Source organism: Ostrea edulis, chromosome 8 (assembly GCF_947568905.1).
Source record: "Ostrea edulis chromosome 8, xbOstEdul1.1, whole genome shotgun sequence".
Lineage (NCBI taxonomy): Eukaryota > Metazoa > Mollusca > Bivalvia > Ostreida > Ostreidae > Ostrea > Ostrea edulis.
The window spans coordinates 24141293-24154590 of NC_079171.1; the positions used below are offsets into that span (position 1 = coordinate 24141293).

The 13298-nt window shown below is 35.2% G+C and overlaps 1 protein-coding gene across 2 annotated transcripts in view; it reads right to left on the bottom strand.

The window, feature by feature from the left end:
* Nucleotides 1–2018: 2018 nt before the first annotated feature.
* Nucleotides 2019–13298, bottom strand: part of LOC125672787 (receptor-type tyrosine-protein phosphatase epsilon-like) — a 70062-nt gene continuing 58782 nt past the window's right edge. Inside the window, exons 8-23 of one of the 2 annotated variants that reach the window (XM_056147221.1) lie at nt 12613–12809; nt 10902–10989; nt 10721–10794; nt 10590–10626; nt 10296–10393; nt 9476–9604; nt 9237–9382; nt 8748–8883; nt 7039–7179; nt 6303–6396; nt 6096–6169; nt 5816–5950; nt 5606–5731; nt 4632–4786; nt 3680–3815; nt 2019–2875 (exon numbers count right to left, since the gene is read on the bottom strand). In XM_056147221.1, the coding sequence (XP_056003196.1) occupies nt 2804–2875; nt 3680–3815; nt 4632–4786; nt 5606–5731; nt 5816–5950; nt 6096–6169; nt 6303–6396; nt 7039–7179; nt 8748–8883; nt 9237–9382; nt 9476–9604; nt 10296–10393; nt 10590–10626; nt 10721–10794; nt 10902–10989; nt 12613–12809 (1838 nt within the window). In that variant the 3' untranslated portion in view covers nt 2019–2803. Of the gene's footprint in view, nt 2876–3679; nt 3816–4631; nt 4787–5605; nt 5732–5815; nt 5951–6095; nt 6170–6302; nt 6397–7038; nt 7180–8747; nt 8884–9236; nt 9383–9475; nt 9605–10295; nt 10394–10589; nt 10627–10720; nt 10795–10901; nt 10990–12612; nt 12813–13298 lie in introns of both variants that reach the window. The other variant, XM_056147220.1, reaches the window with a different exon arrangement.

Here is a 13298-nt window from a genome sequence, read left to right on the forward strand (position 1 = left end):
TACGCATTTAAAAAGAACAATTTGTCATCCCTGGCCAGTACATACGCCAAAGGTCATATAGGATACATCAGGCGGTCACAATTTTCGCAAAAAGATGCCATATTTGTTGTAAAATCACTCTCTGACATTGGTGGCCTCTTTTGATGGAAACGCACTCTTGTTAAGTTGGACAATATCAGAGTTCTTACTTTGTTTGGGCAGTAATTGCTTTCGGTTGATGGTATCCTTCCCGTGGTCTAACTGCGGGATGGGACCATCATACTCACTGGTACTCAAGGGAGATTCACTGTCACATGTCCGTTTGTTTTTACGTGAACTGTGAACTAATATCAAGGTCAAACAAAAAAGTGTTACTGAGGTAAATTTCCCGAGATGAACCAGTCGTGTTAAGGGTTTGAACATGGTCATCCTGAATTACTTTTCGTCTGGTCATGGATCTGGTAAAAGGATAGTTTGGATATATAAGTCGTCGTCTTCATCATCTGAAGTTACATATGTATATTGAAAGTAATTTGGTCACAAACCGTGAGATTTGGACAAGTTTGACACCGGTTAAAACGTTATAGATGTACTTAGCAACCCGAAACGCCTTGAATAACTGGCCCAGAGATTAAATCTGATAGCATGCAGATAAATTATATGTAGTATAACATTAACGACGCCTAGCGTCACACTCTCTGAGTGTCGTGAAACCGCCTCACAAGTAAAAATCTGTTCAGACAAAGGCAACTCATTCTCTGATTTCTCTATTAATAAAATCTAGGCAGTGCCAGTATCTCTCAGAATTCAAACAGTTTTAACTTCACTAGAACCAGTGAGTGAACAACTTCGTGAGACAAAAAAGGCTCATTATCCTCCATTGAATTGACAGAATTGCCCATTGAACTCTGAATATCAGGAGAGTCAGAAAACAAAACGAATGTATGCCATTCATATCATTTCTAAATGTCTAAAATATCAACTAATCAAAATACCTTTCTTCCATCAAGAACCACTGTGAGGTGTAAACTGGCAAGACTCAAACTATGAAGTACTCTTTTCAAATGCGTCTGAACCTTTAATTTGGATAAACTAGTAGTTTCAGATTAGCCAAAATGTTCTTTCTATGACAGAAACTATAACTATTTGAAAAAAACGTAACTGTGGTATCTTCACTCGTTTTTCCATTCGTATCCTCTAAATGTACTTAAATCTCAATGAACACACCCCTTAACCTCTTCCACTTACAGGCTGAAATGTTTCCTTCCGTGAACTGAGAGGTGACTGAATTAATGACAGGAAGCTTTCAGTCAAATCCCAGTGATTATTCAATGTAGTTTCATTGACATTAAGTCAAGTTTCAGTGACCATTCAATGAAGTTCCCGTGACCATGAAATGAAACGTTTTTATATAGTTACTACAAAAGAAAATACAGGTACAACTATTTGACACAATAATAATATACTAACTGTCACCGTTTTTTTGGTTTTTTTTTATATTTTAGGAACAATACGTCATAGGTTTATTTTCTATAGGAAGTTTGGTGCGTTTTCGTACAAGATGCTTTGTTATATTCAAATAAAAATGGTCCCTAACTTTAAAACAGTTTATCATATTTAAGAAGGAGTTTGTATTGACACATTCGATTGAAATGTAGGCGTTAGAAATGTCGAAATACGCTGTATATTTTCTGCTCATATGAGCCGTATAAAAGATAAAATAACACCTTATCGTAATTGTTGCTAGTGTATGATATTTCTTACCTACATGTCATTCTCAAATAAAGAATACAAATATATTTCCGGAATTTCCTTCCGCCATCTTGGGATGATAGTAACGATCGTTACTATCATCAGTTTAATATCAGTGAAAATTAGCGTGGTGAGAGCGTAGAGCTACTCAATCATGAAGATCCCACTCCTAACATTCTGCACGTATGAAGACTTCACCACGTTTCTCTCGAGATTTGCCACGTTTTAAGCGTAGTAGAAGCGGTATCTAAAAGGTTTAATTTATAAAGTATGGAACAACACACATGTATGGACAGTCATATATTTAATTGTAAATTCATCTATGGAAAGGCTTGAGGCCGGGCGTAATGAAGAGTGCTACCAAAGTCACATATATCTGTACACCTCAATTATCATATATAGATTCAATAGGACCTCATCGAAAATGCATCAAAACACATAACAAATATTAACCATAGCATTACATAATTAATCTATCAATTTACCAGCTGAAAATCCAAATTGCATTGATTAGTATTTAATGACATAATAAGTTACGTTAATCAACGAACAAGAGATATAGATGAAAGATGTGATTTATTCTAACCGGATTATTACCCTGTAATATACAAATATACGTTACATTATATATACACATATATTACGTTAATATAATATGAAAACAGAAACATTATTGCAAAACTGACAACAAATCCTCTAATATACAAATAAATTGAAATCATTTGCCAAAAGTTTTCCGCAAATCCTCAACAAAAAACAAAAACACCAACAAATAGACAAAACACGCATAAGAAACAAACAATAAAAAGGACACAAATCAAATGCAAAAATAAAATCACTGTTGAATGTACAATGTATCACATTCACGCATTAACAATTCATAGTGAAAGATAGAAAACATGTCCGAATTCAAGGTGAAATGGCAATTTTCTCTTGTGCATATTCGACCTCATAATTTCTAATGCTTCCTCGGGTATATAAAACTCTGGTAACAAAATATCATAATACACATAATCACAGCGAGGAAACAATGACGTCATGCATCAATCTAATAAATCAAGCCTATCCTTCATTAGGTATTGGCATACACGTTGTCCGAGCTAAAATAGTACCAAACTGACCGGAAGCAGAACTCGTATTCTTCCTGAAATGAAGACGAGATAATGCAGAATAATACCTTAAAATCATGTAGAGTATTGGTTTCATGCGTGTCTGTAATATCATCTTATCTTCAAACATGATTTTATTTTTATAATCCTGGTTATAGTTAAAGTAAATACGCCAATTTCGAGATACGAACTCTTCTGTATAGGAGGTGCATTTAGTGGAACTTTGAATGCCTAAGTGGGACAGAGTGGATATGCAGCCAACGAGGAAGACGATGAAATGTATTAAAAGCGGCCTCTTTTTATATATGTAAATGTGGGAAATACTAAATACTATCGAAAGAAATGTTTTACCGAAGAGGAAACATACAAACAATGTCATATTTGCAAGAAATATCTTGGATATGGTACTTATGTCCAGCGAAATGACGTGATAGGATAAGAATTCTATGTATTTAATTACTCCCTAAATACTTATCACTTACTTAATTTGTGTATCAGTCGAATTCGTGTTATCAAACAGCGTATGAGAAACTTACTGAATACATTAACTTACGCTATGATGAATATCTGTCCCACTCCCGCGAGTAAACAAATTCGTTCGCGCCTTACTATGTACGATAGTTCTCCAAAGGGAAATAACTCGGACGTATCTCGAAATCGGCGTATTATATTTAGCTGTACTTCCTGTTTGTAGATAAAGTAATTTGTATTGAGTTGTACCTTCATGTTCATAGATAAAGTAAATTGTATTCCACTGTAACTCCCCGGTTATAGATAAAGTAAAGTATATCTAATTGTACTTCCTGGTTATAGATAAAGTAAATTGTATTGAACTCTACCTTCCTGGATATCATTTCCGGTCTGCGACATTGCAGTTGTTGCACTATGGTGAAAATGTCCGCCTCCTCGTCCTGCAGTATCTGTTCTACCGCGTTATAAACCGCTAGAAATACCCCACAACATGTAGCACCGTCCCTGAAAAGGAAAACAACATAAATGTTTTCTCGGCAATCAAAGCCGAGTTTCAATGATAACAAAAACACGAGTTATCATACAGTACATGTGCCTTATATATGAATTAGTAAAAAGTAGAATTATCAGGAAACCAGTTCAACATTTACTAGCAGTTAAAGCAGCATGTGTTAGAATTCCGGCAACGTTCACTTAGACCACTCATACAAAATGCAAACACAAAATGACATAGTTTATGTCATTTTTATGGTCAAACAGTATTTTGTATATGTAAGGACCATACTAAAACTGGGGATGCATTTAGGATACTTCCGTATTAGGAAACATAATTTCAAAACATAATCATGAATCGCTGTATACATGGTTCTTACACGTACAGTACAAAGCCAAGATGTGTTTGGAAGACACTATACCCCCGTATAGCCCAATCCCAAGGTCATGAGGTGAAAATGTTGATAAGAAACGAAATTTCTTGTCACAAGGAATACACATCTGAATTATTGAAGAAGAAGAAGAAGAAGAAGAAATTAAAAGTATGTCACCTCCCTCCAAATGCAATGCCATGAGGTCAAACATTTTGCTACCTAAAAAGTATTGTCAGCAGGAGTACTCATGTGAAATACGATAGTCATATCACCATCCATTCAGAGTTATGACCAGGATTACATTTTTGCAGACAAACGGACAAGCTTACAGACCAAAAATCATACCCCCCCCCCTAATTTCCGATTACTGGAACATAAGATGCTGCCATTATAGGCTTAGGTACCTGTACACACATAACTTAAATCATGCTAATATATGGTTATCATTACATACTTTGAGACAACAGTTATAGGGCCCTCTGGGTGTGATTTTTGATCCAGACTTAAATGTTTTATCAGGTTCGTTAATGTCGCGTGTTCATTTGGTAGGATCTCACTGGAACTCCAACTCAGACATTCAAATATTTGAACCGTGTGTACTTCTCCACTCTATAAATATAAAAACATAATGAAAGGTGAAGATAACGAACAGTGATCAATCTCAGAACTCCTACAACGAATACAGAATAAAGAGTTGGACAAACACGGACCCATGGGTAAACCACAAAATAAATCGTTAGTCATATTGCTAACTATGGTTGCTTATTAAGATTAAACATTTTCCCTCTCCAACTCTTAATCATTAGTAATCACCAGATGATGGCGAAGAACCATTTTATACCTATACATAATCACAGCGGTGGTGGTTCTTTAATGTACCAGTGTCTAACAGAACCTCGGTATTTAAGGTCTCCTCCAAAAGCCTCGTGACTCCCACATATAGATGTAGAGTCGTTGGCTAAGGAGCAGAAACTATCTGTCTTTTTTTACCTTTTCATTCTTAATGAAGATATGCTATGAACAGGTTTCGAACCTATAAGAATGTCACAAAGCGAACGCTGAGTCACTTAGACTAGACGGAATGGGACGTAAAACAATATTTAACGAAAACAATAGAAACGAAAGTACTCCCATCTTATAAATTGTGTACCAGGCTATTTCAATATGTAGAAAAATCGATATGCTTCGTTCATGTTTAAATCGTAGGTATTGTAAATGTCTCCGGATATACTAATTGCTGTTATGCGGTATGAAAATATAAATTTGAGCGTATTACAAATGCCCGATGATAAATACATCAATTAATTTAAAAACTTCAAACCGTTTTCTTAATGATTATATCACGCTTTAACCACCCATCAATTTCAATCCACAATTACTTCACTTATTTTTTATGTACATGTTTCTGTTTCTTTAAACGAGACTCACATCTTTCCTCTTGATTTTGATGCTGGTTGTCCGTAGTTCTTCTGATAGCATTGTCTGTGTACTTCTCGTGATTTCATATTGAACCAAATCAATTCTGGAGTTTTCCCCGTCAACCCAGTTTTCTATCTGTTTAAAATATAATAAATGTGTAACTATGTTTCACACCATCAGTAATTCGTTGAAAATAATTGATTTTTATAAGTTGCCTACCTCCTTCACATCAGATAATGGGTTTAACGAAATAAGTATTGGCGACTTCTGATCCACCAGGAGGCGTATAAGATCAATGGAAGCGCCTGGTACCGGATACTGCGCAGAAATAAACTCCTCGGCTTGGGTAAAGGACTGAATGTAAATTATATATTTAAAGTATTGTATACTGCAAATAATTAGTATACTAGTATTCATTGTTTATCAGATAACAATGCATGTACATGCATATCGATCTTTTAACATAGATAAAGTATATACTGTGTATAGGAATGCTTACCGACACATACACTGCGTTGTAGTAGAGTTCTCGTCCCTTCACATTGGATGATAAATAAACCAGGTATTGCTCAACTACAAACAAAAGATTGCAACAACGTATATAATGTACAATCAATCAAATGTTGTCTTAAACTAAACAGCATTTCCCATAAGCAAATGACTTGGTTATACTTGATTTAATTCAGGTAGTAAAGTAATCATTTACCTGGTAAAACAGATTTTGTCCAATTTAGCTTCAGGAACTTTTGTCCCGTTTTGAAATCGTCCCCACCATATTGAGGTTGTAAGCTTTTCAGCGCCTTCAAAGACCAACGTAAAAATGCATTCCATAATTAAAAACATACCTTGTGAATTAGAGAAAACAGTTTCAGATAACGATGAAGATTTTGCTCGTGCAATCATCCATCCCTTTACCCATCTGACGTGCTTCATGACAATGTAGTCTGTCCTTTGCAATTAGTGTTTGACAACGGATTCCGTTTACTGAATCGCGATATACATGTATGGGGCTCACGGTGGTTTGTGACCGGTCGACATGGGATGTTTATTCCTCCTAGACACCTGATCCCATATCTGGTATGTCCAGATATATGTCTTTGCCCAACTCTTTTTTTTGTATTCCTTGTGGGTGTTCAGAGATTAATCATTGTTCGTAATCTTCACCTTTTCATTCTTCGTGGACTTACATTGACCGGAAATCTGTGCTGAAGCCATGTCCTGTTACAATATCTTAAATTATATCTTTGTTGGTTTTGATTTATAGTAATACTTGCTGTGTTGAATACCTACATGGTCCTGCTCATGTCATCTTTCAATGGCACATACCTTGATTACAGCTAGTCAATGTTACCGGAATTAATAAAACGTAAATTAAATTCTAATACGAAACATGGTGTATTAAATATGATAAAGTGCTATCCTAAAAGTAAGTTACTGCCTACATTGAACTCATTCGTGATTTTTTTCTTTGCCTCCGGTTTATCCAGGTCTGCATATGACGTCATAAATTCACTCTTGTTGACGAAGTTCCCTTGTCTTCTGAAGTATTCATACAAAGCGTGGTACAGGAAAACGTACTGGTCCTATCAATAGATTAAACGTACGGATCTTATAAAATAATTCAGATATCCTGGTCCTATAAATGGTTCAAACGTACGAGGTTATCTCAGCATGACCTTTGCTCGAAATATATTAACCAATGAAAATTAACCATTTACGTCAAGGATCAATCAATGAGAAAGAGTATGTTATATGATTTTCGTTCGGCGTTTAAAAATGGTTGCACCCGTTGCGAAGGATTCACTAAACATGCAATTGAAGCCTCAACAACCGGAATTTATGCAAAGAAGTTATAATCATAAGGATTTCATGGCAGTGTTATGGACTGTATTCGGTAAAGCATTATCTTTCGGCTGCTCGGCGAAGAAACTTTGACAACCGCCATGTTAATTTGTTTACTCGTATTTATCGGGAATGTTAAGAAAAAGTACGACAAAAAGAGAGCGTTCCAAAGATTTTCTAGGCGATGATCTAATTTGTCAACGTCCTGGGTCATGCTGAGATAACCTTGTTCAGGGAGTTGTTAGTCACTCTTGTTGACGAACTTCCCTTTTCTTTTAAAATATTCGTACAAAGCGTGGTACAGGAAAACGTAATGGTCCTATAAATAATCCACATGTACTGGTTCTATAAATAGTCAAAACGTACTAGTCCTATAGATACTTCAAACGTACTGGTCGTATATGAAAATTACCAGGTTCTGAACCCAGTTTCAGAAAGTTTTCCTAATTTTAACTGACAGTTAACGTGCTATATACTTGAAACATCTATATAGTGTTAACTTGAAGGTAGGTGTTTGTTAAACTTAAGTAACTTCGTGCAACTGGTCCTTTGAAAAGTTCAAACGTACTGGTCTTAGCAATACTTCAAGTTATGCTCAAAACATTGCACATATATTTTTATATTTGATTTCTTCACATATTATACTTACCGACAACCAAATAAGCTAGTAGATTTAATGACAAGCAAAGTTTATTTTAAATGCTACAATAGCTATTAAATACTCAAGACTATTTGCTATACGTCGCGTTAGATTAATATGTAAAAACAAATCGGAAAATGTAATGTTCAAAACGTTACATAATAATCAGTGTAAAATGCAAATGTGTCCTGTTTGGTTTGCATGTTCTTTTTCGTCACTGATAAACATACGTCACCTGCTGTTGATGACGTGTTACAAAGTTTGTTCTATGTGTATGTATGGTGCTTTAGATCGTAGTATGGAGGGTTATTGATTGTACCAACATTGGACTTGTGTGTTGAAGATATCTGTGATTTCCACGTCTAATATTTCGGGCTGGACGAAGAAACAGTCAATATCTATGTTGACTTATTAAGTTTGATGCAACGCCCATCTAGCTTAGAACCTCCAAGTTGCAAAAGGAGCACCATATCTACTCCTCTACCGTAGCCGGTTGTAATGTGAAAATGTGAAAGTCTATATAAAAACTGTTATTTACAAATAATAGTTTCTTGCTTTATACATGTGTATGATCAAATCATAATTCGTTGCTGAAGGTTTAATATCATGTCCTATGACACAATTCAAATCACCTACACCTAAATATAAACTCTTAGAAGTAATACGTACAGCGTTTTGAATCATAGTCATCCTGTCTTTCCGCATTGCCTTGACAAACTCCACTACATTGACCCTGTGGTGGACATCCCCGTATCTGGACAGAACATCAAGTGCAATGAACGTCCCGGTTCGACCAATCCCTGCACTATAACAACAAGACATATACATCAAAAATCAAAGTCAATGTTCTTATGAAATTTCGTATAAAGTGTACAAATCAATACAAATAGTATACATGCAAGGTGAAAATAACGAACAGTGATCAATCTCATAAATTAATGTATATTGAATTCTAAAGGAATGTACATGATAATGATGTATAAAATTCAACATATTATTAAGTTTACAAATTTAGGATGGTACTGAAATACTTGAGTTTCATGAACGTTAGAAATTATGAAGTTGGAGATATCAAAGGTACGCATGCGAAATATATGTAAATGCGGTACATGTACGTCAAAATCCTCTACCAACTACGATTGCTTTTTTTTTTTTTACCTGCAATGTACAAGAATGGGATCTTGAGAAGGTTTGATTTTGTGTCGAAAGTGACGGTGGAAAACGACCAGATTCAAAGGATTGGGTGTCCCGTGATCCGGCCATCTTGTGTAGTGAAATTGTACAACCGTCCTTGACCCTGTGACCTAGACAAGTGATCAATATTTCAAGGTAATCTAAAATTTACATACAAACGAAAAATCAATCGAAATATAATCATAAATAAATATAATACATACCCTCTTCTTGCGCACTGTCATCTTCCTGATAACATAATATGCATACGCTTTCTCTTCCAGCAATGTGACGGAAAATGGATTGACATCGAGTTCATGACCTTCACTTGGCCAGTACTGATGACACTTCACCTTTATATAAAAGATCACAGGTGTACCATATGAATAAATAAATAAATAGAAAGTTCTCAGGTGTACACTACTGGCATATTCTAAAGCCTCCTAATTTGATAGGAGATGAGTGGATATTACTTTCCCGATTTGTCTCATCGACATTCAAAGGGCAATACCTCCTTTCTTCGGAAATCACAATATCCGATAGTGTATTGAAACAATTAATACAAACAAGAATAAACGGATACATGGACTGATACACATTTGTTTGGCTTAAAGTGGTTGTAAAAAGAACAAATATCAAATTCCTAGAGAAAAAATAAGTTCTAATATATCATTCCTCCCCCTATAACTTTACACAACGTTTGCATACAGTTTGGACTTAACTGAGAAATTATGGGAATGAATTATATTCTAAATAGTAAATAGCAATCATCTTACTTATACAAAACTTACATTCAATTTTCATTTCTATCATAATGGGTGCGAAATTGTGTGTAGCAAGTGTTGTTTAACTGATACTTTATTTGATGTACATGCACAGTCACCAAAATAAATCATTACTGTTGAAATGTTTAACAAGTTTCCATTCTCCTGTCAGTGTGGTCTAGCAATGGTTATTTATACGGTGAGCGGGTGTACATATTATGGCCAGGATTATATTTTGAAGAGTTAAACTACTAGCAATGTGAGGATTTTATCTGCAAACCTTGGGTCCCTCTATGAGGTTGGTCAACATGACGATATATTGAATATGTTCCTGCCAGACCATCCGCCAGTGGTCTACCAAAGTGTTTTCTCTTGGACCTACATAAAATAAAATACTATTTGTTTAGAAGTGCTGATAATCCTAAGATAAGATATCGCGTTTTGTGGCAATGCATATTGCAATGTTTGTTTTCAATGTGTTCAGATAGTTTACTAATGAACAACTGACCATGTGAGGCTAAAACATTAACATTTCACTGTTCAGAAATCCTTTGAATATGAGAGCAAGTCTCACCTTGAGAGGCAATGTATTCACGTCTACCATCCATGTTCTGCAAATAAATACATCGAACAATTTAATTAATCTCTCTCTCTCTCTCTCTCTCTCTCTCTCTCTCTCTCTCTCTCTCCGTCTCTAGTAAATACCTCAATGTAATTTGCGTTTATGTAATCTGAAGTGAACCCGTCACCACTTTCCAATACGACTCTCGAATGATCATCTAAAAAATAAATACATTAAAATGGTATATATCAACATGTAAACTCTGGTCTATTTAAATTGGTCTAAATAGTGTATAACATATGTTCAAAAAAGTCTTCAATTTACATGGGAAAGTTGTTTTAAATCTGTTTTTCAGCTTGTTTTCTTCTACTTTTGCCGTATTGCAGGGAAATCTTTCACCATACGGAATCGACTAAAAGAAAAAAAAGTTTTCTTTTGAAACAGAAAAAACATTGCAGCATCACTGATAGTGTCTTGTACATGTATACACAAATGTATAATTCCTAATATAGTTTTCATACCAATAATTAGGTCGTCCGTGGATCATTGATTCAGACTATGGATTATTCATTTTATCTGATCAAGATATATGGTTCACAGTGGGTGTGACCGGTCGACAAGGGATACTTACTCATCCTGGGCATCTGATCCAACCTCTGGTATATCCAGGGGTCCGTGTTTTTCCATCTCTTTATGCTGTTTTCCTTATAGCAGTTATGAGATTAATCACACAGTGGGATTAAGATGACTCAAGTAAAGTTTAACAAAAATCGTAAAATGTACCTCAGTGCACTTCAAGCTATATAATATCACAATAATAAAGTACGTCCTGACGTACATGTCTATAGTTGTATCGCAGGAAAATGTCATAATATTTTGTCGTTATTTACTAGTATTACCTAATCTACTATATAAATTGATATTACATATTTTTTTTCTGTTTTTCAACTATAATAAGCAGAAAAGATACACACAATGAACAGGGGGTGAAACAGTTCATCACGTGACTTACTATTTCCCGATCACGTGATGAATTGTTTCCGATCACATGACAAACTATTGCCGGATTAGCAGATTAGGTAATAAAACATTTTTTTTGCTTACTAGAGAAACATTCAAGACTATCAGTAGTGGCGAAGATCCGGGAAACTATTGTCCTCGGCCTACCTCGGAACAATAGCTTTGACTGTTTTCCGAGTAGGCTTGAAATAATTGTATACTGTTAACAAGAGTTCACGCTGTTTATGTGTAAATATGTCTGGCATATGATTTTTTCAGTTCTCTTTGATAACACATATATCTTGTTTTATATATAGTCACTACAGCATTTTTAATATTGCATTGTGACCTTGAAATCGCCCCCGATGTGCGTAGTTACTTAGAATAAAGAAATCCAATCTTGTGTACATATCGACTGAACACAGGTGAAAAATGACGATATTTTATTTCGATCAAGGCATATTCCAAAAGGTAACTAATTGATGATTTGGGATTATGATATGGAAGTTAGGGTTTTTTGCCTCGTTCAGATAATATTTGACAGTGAATGTGGGAAACAACCAACATTTGAATCGAGAGTATGCAAATTGCTAAAAGATCACTATCTTAATTTATCATATCAAAGCCGACATATCGAGTCCAGACTGCAAATAATTTGAGTGCATCTTCACCTGTGCCAGGATGATAAACATCTGATAAAAATAGTTCTACGTCACTTATATGATGATGCAATAGTTAAGCGAGGGACTTCACCACGTGGTAAGATGTTTTGTTTATGTATGCGACGCTTAGAAATTTTTTACTTGAATTTGAATATGCTTTTATTACTTGTTATATTACCCGGGACACCTTCACCCACCCACCCACCCCCCCCCCCCCCCCATCCGCATTGTGCATTATCTTCATCTTTTTATCGTTACGTTAGAAACTACAATGATTTAACGGGACGTTAAGACATTCTAGCACACGTCTATAGCGCTGCTTATCTCCCATGTGTGCATTATCTGCCTCTAAAATATATGTACTCATCAAGTACCTTAAATTCTTTCATAAAACCGGCATTTTTGTCAGCTTCCTTTTGTCGTATAGCATTTAGAAGATTTTTTACAGCAATGTCCTTGGCCACTGACAAATTGTTATAGTAGACAGCTTCTTCCGGGTTTTCACTCTGAGGTTCCTCTTCCGGGTCCTCAATTGAAACAGAAACAGTGGCGATGTTTGTTTGTTTGTTTCCTGCTGTACCAAAAAAGCATAGTTCTGTAACAAATCGTGCATTTCATACAGCATTATTCCAATCTGAAATCAATAGAGGATATTCATTTATTCAGATTGGAAAATATCGTCATTGAGTTATTATATGCGTATATTTGAGCCATACAGTGTTATAAAAATTTCATCTATAGATAGTCTGATTTTAATAGTCACTCACGCTATCTAAAAAATTATTTTACTTAATGTCTGTGTGTCTATAAATACGGATGCTTCTTTCTTAACAGACGATGACGTTGTATTTCTACGTGACAAATGACGATTATAGTAACATTTAAACGCGTTGACAAAAGACGTAGATAAACCAAGTTCTTGAATAGTAGGGAAAAATCACATATTCTTATGAAAACGTACTTGCCATGACTAATTCTTTATTTTTTAACATAATCCAGGGTTTTCATAACTATCTACATATTCCGGGATTGGGGTTTCTTCCCGACCTGTTAATATCAC